Source organism: Carassius carassius, chromosome 2, assembly GCF_963082965.1.
Source record: "Carassius carassius chromosome 2, fCarCar2.1, whole genome shotgun sequence".
NCBI classification, from domain to species: Eukaryota; Metazoa; Chordata; class Actinopteri; order Cypriniformes; family Cyprinidae; genus Carassius; species Carassius carassius.
The window spans coordinates 38,570,593-38,587,821 of record NC_081756.1 but is presented as its reverse complement, the minus strand read 5'-3'; the positions used below and the strand labels follow the sequence as shown (position 1 = coordinate 38,587,821).

The 17,229-nt window shown below is 36.5% G+C and overlaps 1 protein-coding gene across 1 annotated transcript in view; it reads right to left on the bottom strand.

The window, feature by feature from the left end:
- mrc1a (mannose receptor, C type 1a) overlaps nt 1–16,461 on the bottom strand; it is a 245,865-nt gene extending 229,404 nt beyond the window's left edge. The window contains exon 1 of the mRNA XM_059515824.1: nt 16,311–16,461. Within this exon, the coding sequence (XP_059371807.1) occupies nt 16,311–16,383 (73 nt within the window). The 5' untranslated portion in view covers nt 16,384–16,461. The remainder of the gene's footprint in view (nt 1–16,310) is intronic.
- Nucleotides 16,462–17,229: the final 768 nt, after the last annotated feature.

Here is a 17,229-nt window from a genome sequence, read left to right as displayed (position 1 = left end):
TACTTCTAGAGATTTATTCAAATTAACACTAAACTTGGTCAGTGTAATCTAAAGGCCATTGCAATGTTAAATTGCGAAGATCTTGAGGTTTCGTTAAAGGGCGTGTCCATGACGGCCTGAAAAAATTAGGATGGTTCGCCATGAAAAAGGAAATTGCATTAACTCAGACATACAATGTTGAATCTGCCCCAAACAGCACATATTAGATAAGACATCTGCCCTGAATAGATCTAAATGCCCATATTCAGTTATAGTCATAGCACCACCCGCTGGCAACAGGAAATGTCATGTTTTACGCTGTATCGTACTACTCCAAAAAAATTTAAAGGGTACATAACATACACAGTTTCACCTAATCTCATGTTGATCTTGAGTACCTATAGAGCAGTATTGCATCCTTCATATATCCAAAAAGTCTTTAGTTTTATCATATCTATAAAAGAAAAATACAGCTTTCCGATTCTTACCGGAAAAAGCAGAGCTCCTGGAGGCGTGCCGTGAGTGGAGCTAGAATACTGATGTTTCGTGTCATTTCCATTTACATATATTCACTTATGTGCTGATTTCCAACAAAATACAGAAATCTGATGCAATTGTACTTACATGAATGGGGTCTTTTATCACAGGTATGGCTCCATGTTTACTAGCAAATGATGTGAAAACCCAGAGTCGACTTGGGCCTTGTTTATAAAACTTCACCACTCAAATGACCAGAACTCACAAAGGCACTTGATAAACTCCGCTGCCCCGGAAAAACAAACTTCATCCACTATTCATGTAACGCTGGGTTCTTTGGGAAGATGAACACAGTAAACTTTCCCTCACATCCAAAATGCACTTTTTTGGAGGCATTCTCGAACAAATCCTTTGCACCGCTGCCGACGATTTTGAAGCGCGTTGATGTGCGCGATCTCGCTCTCCTCAGGTCAAAGTGTGCATGGGTGCACTTTTCCGCAAAAAAGCTCATGTAAGGACTTCCGTTTTCATCTACGTCATTAGATCCACGATCGAAAAAAAAACAGCCAAAACTTGTACCAACCCGGAAGTAAGATTTTCAACACAGAAATTCACAGTCATTCTTCTAAATTATTTTTTAAAAACTTTGGCCATGTTTAGCATGATAATCCATCTCTTTAACACCGTGAACAACTCTGAATACACGAAACACCATTGTACCCCCTCCCCCCCGCTTAGATGACATCAACATTTTATTTTGGTCAGTCTAATCTAAAGGTTTTGTAATGCAAATTGTGGAGATCTTGAGTTTTTGTTAAAATGTGTGTCCATGGCGTTGTGACAAAATCTGATGTTTTGCTATAGGAAGAGAAGTTGTTGTAACTCAGGCATAAAATGTTCGATCTTCCCCAAATTTCACATGTTCGAGTCCTGGCCTGAACATATCTGAAGGCGAATATTCCATTATAATGATAGTGCCACCTGCTGGCAACAGGAAGATTGACACATATAAATGACTTTGACATATTCCACTTATATGTACAACTTTAAATGTATGTTTCTTGCCGTTCAGTTTTTTACTAATGCCACTTGCTGGCGGTGAGCGCGGGTGCGAGGGCCCGTTCATCACTCCTTGCAGCTTTAATTATTATTATTAGGGCTCAAGCCTGGAGGGCAAGAGCCCTATTGTTTTCCTTAGGATTATTTGTTATTATTATTAATATTATTATTATTATTATTATTATTATTTATTCTTCTAATTTTTTTCCAATGTTTCGGGGGGGGGGGGGGTTTAGGGCCCTTAACATGCTTTAAAAAGTCTTGAAAATTGGCACACACATTGGAACCTGTGGCATACAAGATGTAGGTGTCTTTGTTTCAAATTTTTGATATTCTTAGGTCAAACCATTCTTGTCTTAATGGAGGTCTATGGTCACAACCACAAAGAGCATGCACAGAGAAGTCCAAATTAAACAATTCCCCATCGTGAGTACACATTGATGACCTAAGACACAAAACCATTGACTCGGTTTACCATTGAGCGGTTTGTGTAAAAAAACTAATAGTTTTTACCTCTTTTACAAAACCACATCCAACTGATCTGAGGGCGCGCGTGTTTCCTGATGTGTGACGTGCGCATGCGTTCTGGTTTAGTCTGCACCATAGACAGTAAAAGAAATGGACACAGCGACCCCATTGGATTCAACTGAGAAAAATGAAGTCGATTAGAAGCACGCACTTCCTGGGGGTTGAGCGTACTGCACAGACCCAAACGTGAGCAACCTGTCTGACAATTGTAAGTCTTCTAATCGCTGTGCCAAGAGAAATCTGAATCACCCACCGAATCTTGCAGAGAAGGCGAGCGTGAACAGGAGCAAATTTTGGTAAGTATTCTGATTAATTACCTCCCTTGACTTTATGCCTCCACGTCCCCCCGATTGCCTCACAGACAGTAAAAGATTGCCTGTGAGCTTCTCATTCTGTCCATACGGTAATTTCTCTACTGTGCGACAGAGAGTCCCAGGTTATGACGCAATCGTTAGCCTAAATGAATGGGAGTCAATGGAATGCTAAGAACAGGTGGGGGTCCGCTAGTAAATGGCAGCGCCAAGGGCTGCTTCAATAAAATATGAAACCCTGCCCCCATGGTCTGTGCAAGCGCAGAAAGCGGCGGAAGTGATCTCTCGCGCGTGTACGTCACTCATTGTTTACACAGAGATTTCGGAAGTGTTACCTTGCAGCGTTTTGCACGTTGTGTTTTTAGTTTGCCCCGTTTAAACTGGAGGCAATGTCCAATGTCAGAGTGACCCAATGGCACGCTGCCAATAGAGTGAATAATGTGTTGTATTTTTATCATAATCGCAACGATTATAGGGTGCATTATAAACCAATTAAATAACATAATAATAATACATTTACTACATTATATTTCAGACAGTGCAGATTGGTGGCGTATTGTATGGTAAACAGTTAACAATGAGTGACATACACGAGCGAGAGATCACTTCCAGCGCTTTCGCAGTCTAAGCCAGAATGCGCATACGTCACATAGCAGGAAGCACACGCGCCCTCAGATCAGTGGTTGTGTACAAGAGGTAAAAACGATATAAATACTGTTCGTTTTTTTACACAAACCGTTCGTTTCATGTCTTAGGTCATCAGTGTGTACTTACGATGGGGAATTGTTTTAATTTGGACTTCTCTGTGCATGCTCTTTGAGGTGGTGACCATAGACCTCCATTATGTGAGTCACAGACAAGAATGGTTTGACCTAAAAACAAAGACACCTACATCTTGGATGCCCTTGAGGTAAGCTAAAACATATAACAATTTTATTTGAACGTTAACTATCCCTTTAATGATAGATAGATACTGGCAAAAGTTCATAAAAGGGCATGGAGGAGGCACTCTATAGCGCCACGTTTGTCAAAAGTGTATTTGTGGGGGGATAGGTTTAGCTACAGACACCAAACTCTGTAGAAAAATTGTTCTTATCAAGACGGACAACTTTCTAATTCACAGTCATCAGCTATGACCAACAGGAAGTCAGCTATTTTTATTTGAATGTGGATTTTTGGAAAAATATAGCTGTGAAGTAATGCTTACTGCTCAGAGGAGAGTTACACTATACACACCAAACTTTGTCTACATGATGCCAAAACATTGAGGAACTTAAATTGCGAATGAATTTTGGATCACTTAAACAATTTTGTTGTGGTGATTTTTTGAAATAACAGTAAAAAGGGATTCATTAATTGTCTTGTATTTTTAAATTGCAGCTTCCAAACACTTCAAAACTTTTTTTTTCATACAGATGAAAAGTCATTCTGAGGAAAATGCATAGTTTCACGACTTTACAACACTGATAACAGAAAATAAAAAAACTGTCAAACATCTGATCTCCCTCTGTGTCTTTGCCACTGCCTGAGACTTTCGTTGTCTGAGAGAAATTGTGCCCCTACAGGAGCAATTCCCGGGGGTGAAAGGGAGCAGTCTCCATTAGTTTCACTTTTAAATCTGTTAAAAATACTAATAAATAAATACATTTAATTCACACTGACAAGCTAAACCAACATATCTGATTATTACCGGGTCAGGGGTCATTAATAATTGATGTATGGTCAGAGATAAGTGAGAAAGACGAGAGATAAATCACCTCTCTGATGATGAGCGGTTTGAGTCATGAGCTCACAACAAACAAATTTATTCTTGTTTTATAGCTTTTAAAAATAAAATACTACGGCGAGAACACACCAAGAGCTAAATTCAGGTGTTTGTGAACTATGAAGTGTGAACATTTTATATTTGTGGCAGTCTATCTGACCTATCTGAAATCAATGCTCAGATGAGCGCGTGCAGTGTCACGAGCTCAAAACAAACAAATTTATGCTTGTTTAAGAGCTTTTTAAAATAAAACTGCAAATGCATACAATCCACCCATTAGAACACAACAAGAGCTAAATTCAGGTGTTGGTGACCCGTGTAATTGTGAAAATGAAACTGACAGCGCGAGACTGTTTAAGGGCAGAATAACATCGATCCCTCGAGCTCCAGGATGCTGATTCTGGCTTTTCGTCGGTTGAACGGACGCATCACGTACAAGATTATTTCAAAATACATAATAGCTTGACGAATATAAATGAAAACAGCCACGTGAACATAAACTGTTGAGAATTTTTTTGAGATTTTAATATAAAAGTGACTGCATTTACCAGCTGCTTTCTGTCTTCAAGTTTAATCTATAAAAAAAAAAACAGAAAACCATTCGTCTTGGCTGCTTTTTTGTATTGTGTGTATATATGCATGTATTTATTATTATTATTATTTCCTCTAACAATAATTAATCTATGTTTAATTAAATCAATGATTTGTTATTTTACATTTGATTAGTCCATTTCTGCATCTAAAAACCTAAAACATGCTCTACTATAGCTACTATTTTTACCAGTTTCTTTATCGTCCAATTTAACTGGAGTACATACTTTTATTTTCATAATAAACTTGTTTGTCAGATTATAGACAGTTACAGTGGTCTATAATAAATATTAACAAGTTTTGTTCAAGCTGCTTAGAATGTCTGAAGTAGGCTACTTTTTTTAAATGTAAATCCAAAAAAAAAAAAAACTCACATAGTAATCATTCAACACTGCTTAAAAATGTAAGTTGAAAATTAAACTCATGATTAAGCATGAAATAATATGTAGAATGCGTAAATTAGATTTTTATGTGGGTATATTATCAGTAAACTAATCATTAAATATTTGTAATCATTCAAAAAATATTGGCCACTTTAATAATGTTGTTCAGAAATGAAGGCCATAATGCTAATGTTGTCCACATGATGGTGCCACAGGATAGCAAATAATTCAAGATCTGTTCGAAGACTTGAATATCTTTTATTTATGTGCTTAAAAAAAATGCATATGCATTCATTCTATTTTCATAAACTTTAATAAAGCCCAGCCCTATTATCTCCTAAATACAATTAACTTTTTTTATATTATTTTAATTAGGGGTGTAACAGTACGCAAAAATCACGGTTCGGTTCATTTTCGGTACAGTAAGGGAAAAAATTGCAAACATTAAACTGCAGGTTGTTTCTTACTATAAACTTTTTTTAACAATTTGTTTACACTTTTTTAAAATACTTTTTAATAAAATATATATAAAATAAAAAAAGAATAAGAAATAAAATATAACTATGATTACAGTGCAGCATTACCAATCCCAGCTTGTAGGCCTGCTCATATTTAAAATATATATATATAACTTTTCCAAAGTGTAAAATGCAGCATCAAGAGTTTCAGTTTTTAGACCTGCTCAGATTTCGTTATTGCGTTGGACCGATCGGAATTAAGAGCAAAGGTCTGTTTAAATGGAGCTGCGTTTGAATTACAATCGTTTTTTTCCTAGTTGTAGTGATGTTCACACTCGCGTGATGCCTTTTGAAAACCTTAGGCCGGTGACACACTGGCATATTGCACCTGTCAAACATAGTCTATTTTGCCTATATATAAAATATAAAGCCTATTGAGCATAGGCTTTATATTTATGCTCAACATGAAGTATAGATATTGTTGTCATGAACACAAGATCCTGGTCTGTCGGCGGTCTCCATCTATTATGTCCATCTATTATGGTGTGTAAAGACACAGAAAACGCGAAGCAGCCGTCATGCAACTGACACGCAGCAGAAACGCCACGCTCACGCCAGGCAGCCAGTGTGTCACCGGCCTTAGAATCAGCTGCAGGGCGGGATTTGTGCTGAACGCGAAGACTTCCACCACTTAATATGTTTGTTTGGAAACACGAAAATGTACCAATGTTCCGCATTCAAAATATTGCATTTGGTCATTCGGTACACACGTGCACCGTACCGAAACCCCTTTACCGAAACGGTCCAGTACAAATACACGTACCGTTACACCCCTAATTTTAATAGTACTGACAACATATTTCTCAAGTATCACGCATTACTGAAAATTACTGAAAAATTGAAGAAGGGACACTATATTAGTTATCTATTTTCATGTTGTGCATATAATAGTACTCACATAAGGACGCATAATTTACTTGAAAAGAGACACGTCCATTGTGTAACTGCATCATCTACACAAACCACTGTGCTTGGACCCCTAATGATCACCTTGACTTAAACCACATTGTTTCAGTTACCTTCTGTGTCTTTGCCCAAAACGCTTCAGTGACTGGAATGTGAAATGGAAAATGGGGGAAAAAATAAAAGGTATGACTTTATTTGCATCCAGCTAGCCAACTCTATTACAGATGTTCCAAAGCCACTGTAAAATAATGTCTCATTTGTTACCATTAGTAACTCCATTGGTAACATTTTATAATAACTGCACTCATTAGCTAAGCATTATTAAATAGTCAGTTCATCCTTACAAAACCTTGTCCCAAAATTAATAGTCATTAGTAAGCAGTTTATAAATACGGCTATAAATAAGTTGTTCTTAGTTTATAAACAAATATATTCCAAGGCAGATTAAAGGCTCAGTTAGCATCCTAAGAAAAATAAATAAATAAATAAATAAATAAATAAATAAATAAACACAAGCTAGCTAGCTGTATGGTTTTATTTTTTGCATCTTGAAAAAATATTTCTGTGTTCTGTATCCCTCTGTGTTGTGTTTAACTTTTCGGTTTGGAAGATGAATGATCCTTTAAAACTCCTTTGTGAATGCTTTTAATGTATAAATAGTCCTCACTTTAGATTAGCTCACAAAAATAGATAGCTGGTAACTACTTAATGTTTTATAAAAACCTGACTTTATTATGAATTACAGCTGGAATATGTGTTAATAAAGCAGTTATTAACACACTGAGCAACTAATATCATGTGTCTAAAAAATAAGATTCATATATTTACACTTAAATAGTTTATTTATCATTTAATTTCACTTCCTTAATGAATATTGTTTCTGTGTATATGATTTCAAAGTCTTGATGGTTCAGATTAACCCTTTAAATGCCGTATCCCTTAAAGTCTGACTGCAAGAGGGTTACTGTAAATGCATGTGCCCGCTGGGCACAGTTTACCTGATGCCACCGGGGTGTCGTTTGCACTGGTGGCTTGAACCCGCCATCGCTGCTTGCAGCTATATTTATTATTCTTCTCTAAAATGAATCGCATTTTTGAGGGCCTAAACATGCTCAAAAAGTCATGAAACATTGCACACTCCTCAGAAGTGGCGAAAATTTACATCTGATATGGGTTTCAGAAGTGGGTGTGGCAAAATGGCTCGACAGCACCACCTATACACTTTCAACGGATTGCACCTCGAGCCGTGTTTCATGTACATGTACGAAAATCAGTATACACAAGTATCATACCAATACCTACAAAAAAGTCTTTGGGTACGAAATCTGAAATCTCAACAGGAAGTCAGTTATTTAGAATTTTGTCCGCAAAATTTGTGTGATTTTTGCCATTTTTAGGGGTTGTACTTTAACCCCTTCGTGTCGATGAATGCGCATTCGCGTTATGAGTCATTTTCTCCTGATAACCTCGAAAAGAACTTAAATTACAATCTCAGTTATGTTCGTACAGATAAGAGCAATACATCAATCTAATCTGTAAAGGATCTACTTTTTTGTATACAGACATAATAACAACAAAACTTTGTGCACTTATAAAATAAAGATAACAAACAAGGTGTGCTGTCTGCAGCCTTTGTCTGCGCTGATCTTCATTTACAAACACGTCATTAAAATGAACTGAAACTCAGTGAATAATCAACGAAGAGACATGAGAGATATATCTATAGAAAGCCTAACATGTCTACTTTTAAACTAAACAAGTGTTGCCAAAAACAATTCTTCTGTGATAAAGTAATCCATATGAAAACAACGCAATGTCCATTTTTCATGTCTCCCTTCATTATCTTCTAATGCGACCACGCCCCCGCGCTGAACGCTCTATTCAGATTCTAATGTTTCACTGAATCGGGCGGCTTGAATACGCCCACACAACAGAAGACAACGCAGCGAGACTGTTCTTCAATTTTTTATTTTACTGTTTGCTTCGCGATGAGAGGAATAAGACATAAATCTCCCCAAAAAGATGTGATGTGGTTGAGGATTTGTGATTTGGATTTCCTCAGAAAAAAAGAATAAAGCACTTTATTCAGCAGAGATCATAAACATAAGTCTCTTTTTATTTATTTATATACTTGTACAAGTTTTCACATAACGTGTAAACATTTTACTAGTTAGACTTTTTCCAAACTATTATTCCTGACTAAATGTATAATCAAGTGAAACATTAAGAAGTGTCAATAACATTATACAATACTATACCATTCAAAAGTTTGATGTAAATATTATAAATGTAACAAATAAATGTTACTTTAAAAAATTTAACAAACAATGCTGTTCTTTCAATTTACAACCCCCCCATCCCCCCCCCCCCCCCCCCGAAATAAGAAAACCTGAAAAAAATATTCTCAGCTCTTTTCAACATTAATAATAATAATAATGATTATAACAATACATTTTTTTTTTTGTAGAAAATCAGATTGTTAAAAGGATTTCTGAAGGATTGTGTGACTGGAGTAATGATGCAAAAAAATCAGCTTTGAATGTCAGCTTTGATTGTTCCTAATAAACTGTTTATCTGCACTCCCAAGTGGATATTGAACTATGTTGTGGGATTATTAAATACATTCTAAATAAACTACAAACATAAAATTATATACATTTATTTTGTCCTGACATTCTTTCTTGTAACTTCTCCCTCTCAGTGACACAGCTGACAGATAGGCTCATTATGAAGCTCATTATGCAGGTCTTTGTCTTTTCAGGTGTAAATCACAATGATATTCATGATAGTTGACGACTACTCGCATATGAATTTTACCAACAAAAATTGTCTTAGAAAATTCAAATCAATATATTGTTTTCTGTAAGTGAGTAAACAAGATGATTTTCACAAAATTTAGAAAGAAAAATTCTAGGCTACAAGCTCCAGTTCTCAAAAGTCCCGGGAACCAATGTTCTTTGTGTTTTAAGGCCTTATTCAAGTGATTTAACATTTTTTGTTTTTCACCAACCACGCATAACATTTTTTTTCTCAAAAACACAATCATGTACATACATGCTGCTCACATATTATTATAGCCCAATTTGTGCTGATTACAGTGAGATTAGACTTTAGCCATTTAGATATTTACAAGAAACTGAAAAATGTCAGGGCATGAAAAAACTCCTCCTAGAGATTTATTCAGATCAACACCAAATTTGGTATGCCTAATATAAATGCCTTTGTGATGTTAAATTGTGAAGATCTTGAGTTTTCGTTGAAGGGCGTGTCTGTGGCGGCCTGACGATTTCAATATTTCGCCATGAAACAGGAAGTTGCTGTAACTCATACATACAATGTCCAATCTTTCCCAAACTTCACTTGTTTGATAAGAACTGACCTGATGTGAATAGATTGACATGCCCATATTCAGTTATAGTCATAGCGTCACCTATTGTCAACAGGAAGTGACATATTTTACGCTGTGACAAACTACTCCTAGAAATGTTTTGACATCAATATCTTTTTTTGTGGTCAGTCTAATCTAAAGGCCTGTGCGATGATAAATTGTGAAGATCTTGAGTTTTCATTGAAGGGCGTGTCCATGGCGCCGTGACGAAGTTTGATGTCTCACCATGGGAATAAAAGTCGTTGTAACTCAGTCATAAAATGTCCGATCTTGCCCAAACTTCACATGTTTGATAAGAGTCCTGGCCTGAACACATATGAAGGCCAATAATCCATCGGTTGTGGCAAAATGGCTCGTTGGCTACGTTTCATTTACATGTACAAAAATTGAAACAGACATGTAACAGTCAGTTATTTAGAATTTTCTCTGCAAAATTTGTGAGTTTTTGCCATTTTCAGTGGTTGTACTTTAACAAACTCCTCCTAGAGATTTATTCAGATCAACACCTAACTTGGTCAGTGTAATCTAAAGGCCTTTGAGATGTTAAATTGCGAAGAAGGCCGTGTCCGTGGCGACCTGACAAATTTCGATGTTTCGCCATGAAAAAGGAAGTTGCTGTAACTCAGACATACAATGTCCATTTTGCGCCAAACTTCATATGTTAGAAAACACTTCTGCCCTGAACAGATCTACATGCCTTTATTCAGTTATGGTCATAGTGCCACCTGCTGGCAACAGGAAATGTTATGTTTTACGCTGTAATGAACTGCTCCAAGAAATGTAATGACATCAACATTTTATTTTGGTCAGTCTAATTCAAAGGTTTTTGCAATGTTAAATTGTGGAGATCTTGAGCTTTTGTTAAAGGGTGTGTCCATGGTGCTGTGACAAAATTTGATGTCTCGCCATGGGAAGAGAAGTTGTTGTAACTCAGGCATAAAATGTTCGATCTTCCCCAAACTACACATGTTCGATAAGAGTCCTGGCCTGAGCATATCTGAAGGCCAATATTCCATTATAATGATAGCACCACCTGCTGGCAACAGGAAGATTGGCACATATAAATGACTTATTCCACTTATATTTACGACTTTAAATGCATATTTCTTGCCATTCACCTTTTTACTAAAGTCACTTGCTGGCGGTGAGCCCGGGTGTGAGGGCCCATTCATCGCTGCTTGCAGCTTTAATTCTTCTTGTTCTTGTTCTTGTTCTTCTTCTTCATCTTCTTCTTGTTCTTCTTCTTCTTCTTCTTCTTCTCCGAAATGAATTGCAATTTTGAGGGCCTATACATGCTCCTGTTAAATTTCAACAGAGTGCGCCTCGAGCTATGTTTCACGTACATGCAAGAAAATCGGTACATACGTGTAACACTACATTACCTACAAAAAAGTATCTTTGGACAAAATCCAAAACCTAACAGCAAGAAAGTTATTTTGAATTTCCTGTATGATTTTTGTGCAGTTTTCATACTTTGACAAACTCCTCCTACAGTTTTAATCGGATTATCTTCAAATTTGGTGAGGGTCATCATAAGACCTTTGTGACTTTAAATTGTGAAGATTTTGAGTTTTCGTCAAGGGGTGTGTCCCTGGTGGCCTGACATTATTTGATGTTTAACCGTGAAACAGGAAATTGCTGTAACTCAGGCAAGCAATGTTCGATCTGCCCCAAACTTCACACGTGTGATAGGTGTTATGCCCTGGACAAACACCCATTCCCAAATTCAGTTATAGTCAAAGCGCCACCTGTTGGTAACAGGAGGTGTCATGTGTAACACTGTATTGGACTACAAGGAACATATGAAAAAAGTGTCAACGTGTTAAATAGGCTGGCAACATGCTAGAAACATACTAATACATGCTAGCAACACTTAGCTAAGTGCTAAATTATGCTTCTAATGCAGTGAAAAAGGAAATTGCTGTAAATCAGGCTAGCAATGTCCGAAACTTCACACATTTGACAAGAGTCCTGTCCTGAACACATCAACATGCCCGTATTCAGTTATAGTCATAGAGCCATCTGCTGCCAACAGGAAATGTCATGTGTAACAATGTTATGGACTGCTTGCAAAATAATAAAAAGCATCAACAAGAGTTAAATAGGCTGGCAAAATTCTAGAAGCATGCTAAAACATGCTTAGCTCAGTGTTACAGATGTTGCAGAACATTACTGTAACTCGTGCATACAATGTCCAATCTGCCTCAAACTTCACAAGTTTGATTAAAGTCCTAGCCTGAAGATATCTACATGCTCATATTTGGTTATAGTTATAGCGCCACCTTCTGGCAACAGGAATTGCCATGTTTTACACTTATGCACTATTAGCAACACAGTAAAATATGCCATTGTGTGCTAATCATGCTAGAAACCTTCTCAAACATGCTAGCAAAACTTACTATGTGCTAAAAGATGTTATTAATACTATGAAAGAGGAAGTTGTTGTAACTCATGCATACAATGCCCAATCTGCCCGAAACTTCACATGTTTTATAAGAGTCCTGGCCTGAACAGATGTAAAAGCCAATATTCAATTACAATTATAGCGCCACCTGCTGGCAACAGGAAATTACTTATTTTTAACTAACTTAAACATTAAATGTCTGATCTGCCCTAAACTTCCAATGTTTGATAAGATTCCTGGTGTCAACAGATCTTAAGGCCAATATTTCAGTTATAATCATACTTCCACCTGCTGGCGACAGGAAATACCTATTTTACACTAAATTAAACATGCAAGGTCTGATCTTCCCGAAACTTTGCATGTTTGAGTTCTGGCCTGAAGACATTTACATGCCGATATTCAGATATAATCATAGCGCCACCTGTTGGCAGCAGGAAATGTGGCACAAATATTTACCATTTTATCAGCATATTGCCCAACGTTCGCTGTTCTTCTATGGCCACCGGGTGGTGGTGAGCCCGGGTGCAAGGGCCCTTTCATCACTGCTTGTAGCTCTAATATATATATATATATATATATATATATATATATATATATATATATATATATATATATATATTTGCAACGATTAAACCTTCGTATTCATCCGGAAGAAGGAGGCGGGAACCGGCGGACAATCAAAATGAAACTTTAATTATTCAAAATAAACACAAAACAGCGCACCAGCCCCTCATGGACGACTGGTGCGCACAAAATAAAACCAAAACACAACTAAAATCCCAGGCCTGGTCCTCTCTCGTCCTTCACTTTCATCGCTCCAGTTTTATATCCTTCCATCTCCTACGTGGGACTCGAGACCGGCGGTGGGCTGCAGGTGCCACTGATTTGCCCAATCATTGCCGGCCTCACTCCTTGTTCCCACGTCCCTCGGCCCCGCCCCACTCGCCACAATATATTTTTTTTTTATTTATTTTTTTTATCCTGCTCCCTCTGTAGATCTGTGCTGACATGACTGGTCGAGCCAAACAATGACTTTTAGTACTCAAGGATTACAAGCAGCCTTTATTATGGTGCTGGTCAAAGACATCAAACAAAGACAAAGAGTATCCTTAGTTGGGATGTTTGTTTGTTTGTTTGTTAATTTATTTATTTGTAAAGTGGTACTGCAGATTAGGTTACATTTTGCAAATTAATTCTTAAACTGAAGGAGGATGACCTGACCCTCCCACAAGCTTAGCACTCGTTGAAGCAGCAGTGCTTAGACTTGTCAGATGCAGACAACACCAGGGGAGAAGCTTGAATTATTCCTTGGACACACAAAAGATGAGGGCAAGTGCCAGACAGTGCAGTTTTTCCAATTCCATTTTTAATAAAGATGGTAAAGAGGATTCAATATGTTGATTAGTTTTAAAAAAGGAGGGAACTTGAGAGCGTTTATGTTATGATTCAGTTTCAGAAATGTATTACAAATTGTGTGTGTGTGTATGTGTGTGTCTTAGAGTAAAAGCATAGCTCCTATGGCGGCCAGCCTGCAGAGTATTTTTAAATGTGTTGATTCAGAGAAGGTCTTCCAAGCAGCATGCTGCATCTTGGATACAAGAGAGTGGGCAAAGGTAGGGCTGAGCATATCATGTTTGTAAGATATGTGACCCTGGTCCAGAAAACCAGTCTTAAGTGTAAATTTTTCTTTAAATTGAGATTTATACATCTTCCGAAAGCTGAATAAATAAGCTTTATTCTTCTCTATTACCACCCCTGAGCCCATTGAGTTGGCATACCCCCTAAAGCCGGCGGTGAGTTTGGTGGGGGTAATTAAAAATGAATGAAGGAAAGTCACGTTAAAGGAGGCAATGCATCCACCGTGATATGATTGGATATTACTGTCTAATGGCTGTGACTTTTTCATGCAATAAATCTGCCTCTTATTTTCATGTATGTTCCACCTTCGTGAATCATTCTGAATGAACAATATGGCATTAATAGGAAGCCTCATTTAAAAAAATGAAAAAAACTCCTTAGACATCATCACATTGTTAGGTCAATATAAGACTTAGCATGAGTGAAATAGAATGAAAACATGATCTGTTGGAGTTTTTAGTGGGTAATCAACTTGATGAAATTTAAAGTGAATATCCCTTGTTTTAAAAAAATGCCATCCAAACTACATTTAATTGTTTATGCATTTTTCAGTCACAAATTTCTAGATTTCTCAGTCAATATTATTTATGTCTCAAAATAACTACCAAATATGGGAATACTGAGACTCAGACCTTTCCAATTATTATTATTATTTTTTTAAGATTATAAAAAGGTTTGATTCTAAAAGACCGTAATGAATTTTGTAATATGACACTTGACACTGCCCGGTATGGGGGATGAGACCGGCAAAAGATTTTAGAGTACCTTTTCCATGGTAACACAATGTCCAATTTCAAAATGGTTTACACAGGATTAATCTTGGGCTTCTAAGCTTTCAAATTTTATATAATTTGTAATATTGTGATTATTACTTAAATATTTAATAGAGAAAAATGACAAAAAAGCACCTAGTGTCCCACAGAAAGTTAAGTGAAATTAGCCATCTGAAAACCAAAAACATAAGTTATTTTACAAAAATCTGCAAACTGCCACAAAGCAGGAACAAAACTCATCTCCAATCAACTGTGAGCAGAATAGGACTGGAGAGATGGAAAAGGAAAAAAACACAAGAGCTCCAAAGGAGAGATGTAACATAGCCACATATTTATCGCCTATACTATAATATTATCTATTCGAACCAAATATACTCTTAGTATTAGTATAGCTCTACATTTTTTTATCACAGCCCATGCTAATTAAATAAATCAACATGATTTTTCAACATGATTTGGCACATTATGTTCAGGGGTAAGTGTTGCATGATGTTTTGCTTCATTCACACTGTGCAAACGAGTGCATGCAAGCCTACAGTTTTTTCTACATTTTTATATCTTAGCTTTCAGAAAATAAAGAAATAAACATAGATAGATAGATAGATAGATAGATAGATAGATAGATAGATAGATAGATAGATAGATAGATAGATAGATTTGATTTCTAGATCTGCAAACTACAACATTCACACACACACACACACACACACACACACACACACACACACACACACACACACACACAGTCTGGTTCACTATCCTTGTAGGGACTCCCCATAGGCATAAGGGTTTTTATACTGTACAAACCGTATTTTCTATCGCCCTACACCAACCCTACACCTAAACCTAGCCCTCACAGAAAACGTTCTGCATTTTTACACTCTCAAAAAAAAAATAAATAATAATCTTTATAAACACACATACAGTGTTGGATGCACACAATGTGATGCAAACAATCTGTGATTCACAGTCTAATTACAATTTTAAAAACAATTTCTTTGTTTTAAATTTTTTATGCATTTGATTTATCATGCAGTATGATATAAGTAATCAAGTAATTAATCATGTTATGCCGGGGTAACATGGATCATCAGGTTTCCACTATGAACTGTAAATTTGACCTGAACTTTAAAAATTGTTGTGTATAAATACAGCATTTATTTATTTATTATAACACAGTGGCACAGTGATTAACCAGAAAAAAGGCACCTCATGACCAAACAGTTGCCGACATCTGCTCTATATCCTTCCTTTATGTCTAGTTGTCAAATTTATTTAATACTTTTATTTATTCCAGAGAATTTTTGCAATAACATCAGGGATACATTTTATTAAAGGTAATTAAACACTGTGAGATTAAACATAAATGAGAACTCTGCTAAATCATTTGGGCTTGTAGCTTTGAACAATGCTGTTTTCATCTTACTGAGTAGCTAAAATGTTTGCTCACATTAAAAATTTGTATATATCTTGAATATATTTGAATAGCATGAGAAGTTACTGAACAAGGACACAACAAAATAATTAGTATGTTAATGTAACTTGGCAGTTGCCATTGCAATTAATAAACATGGAAAATCAGTGACATACCTGTTTGAACTGAAGGCTGTAAAGCACCATATAAAGAGAGCAACAAAAACAAAGGAATGTCATATTTCTTCATGTCTATCCTTGAACTTGTATTCCAAGCATAGAAAATCCAGTCTGTGTTTGAAGTGCTTGAAGCTTATATACACCTTTCTCCTAATCTTATGTATCCTGTCATGTGGTTGGGTGGTGGGGGAGGAGTGGTCACCAATTGACGGTCAGACACAGGAAACACATGATAATAAGTTATGAACAGTATCAACTTTAATTATAGGCCCATTTCAAATCTTCCATTTATGTCGAAAATTTTAGAAATTTTAGATCTGTCCTAGGTCCTCTTCTATTTTCAATATACATGTTGCCCCTTGGAAATATTATTATAAAAAACGGGATTAGTTTCCACTGTTATGCTGATGATACTCAACTATATATCTCAACGAGACCAGATGAAACTTCTAAATTATCTTACCCAACAGAGTGTGTTAAAAATGTAAAAGACTGGATGACCAATAATTTTCTCCTATTAATTTCGTATAAGACAGAGAAATTACTTATTGGACCAAAAAATAGTACACAGAATCTAGCAGACTACAGTTTGCAACTAGACACATGTACTGTTACTTCCTCTACAGTCAAAAATCTGGGTGTTATATTAGACAGCAATGTGTCTTTAGAAAACCATAATTCCAATGTTACAAAAACAGCATTTTTTTATCTTAAACCCATTACACACTGCGATTCCGGCAAATACATGGGTAATGTGTCGCGGCAACTTTCACACTGCCAGTGATTACCCGGAATATGTGTGTGCTTTCACACACAACCTGTAAAGGTCCCGTAATGACACGTGACATCAGGGTGTGACATGTAATGTACGAGTCGAAAACGTTATACTTTCACTGAAGCTAGCGAACAATCTCAG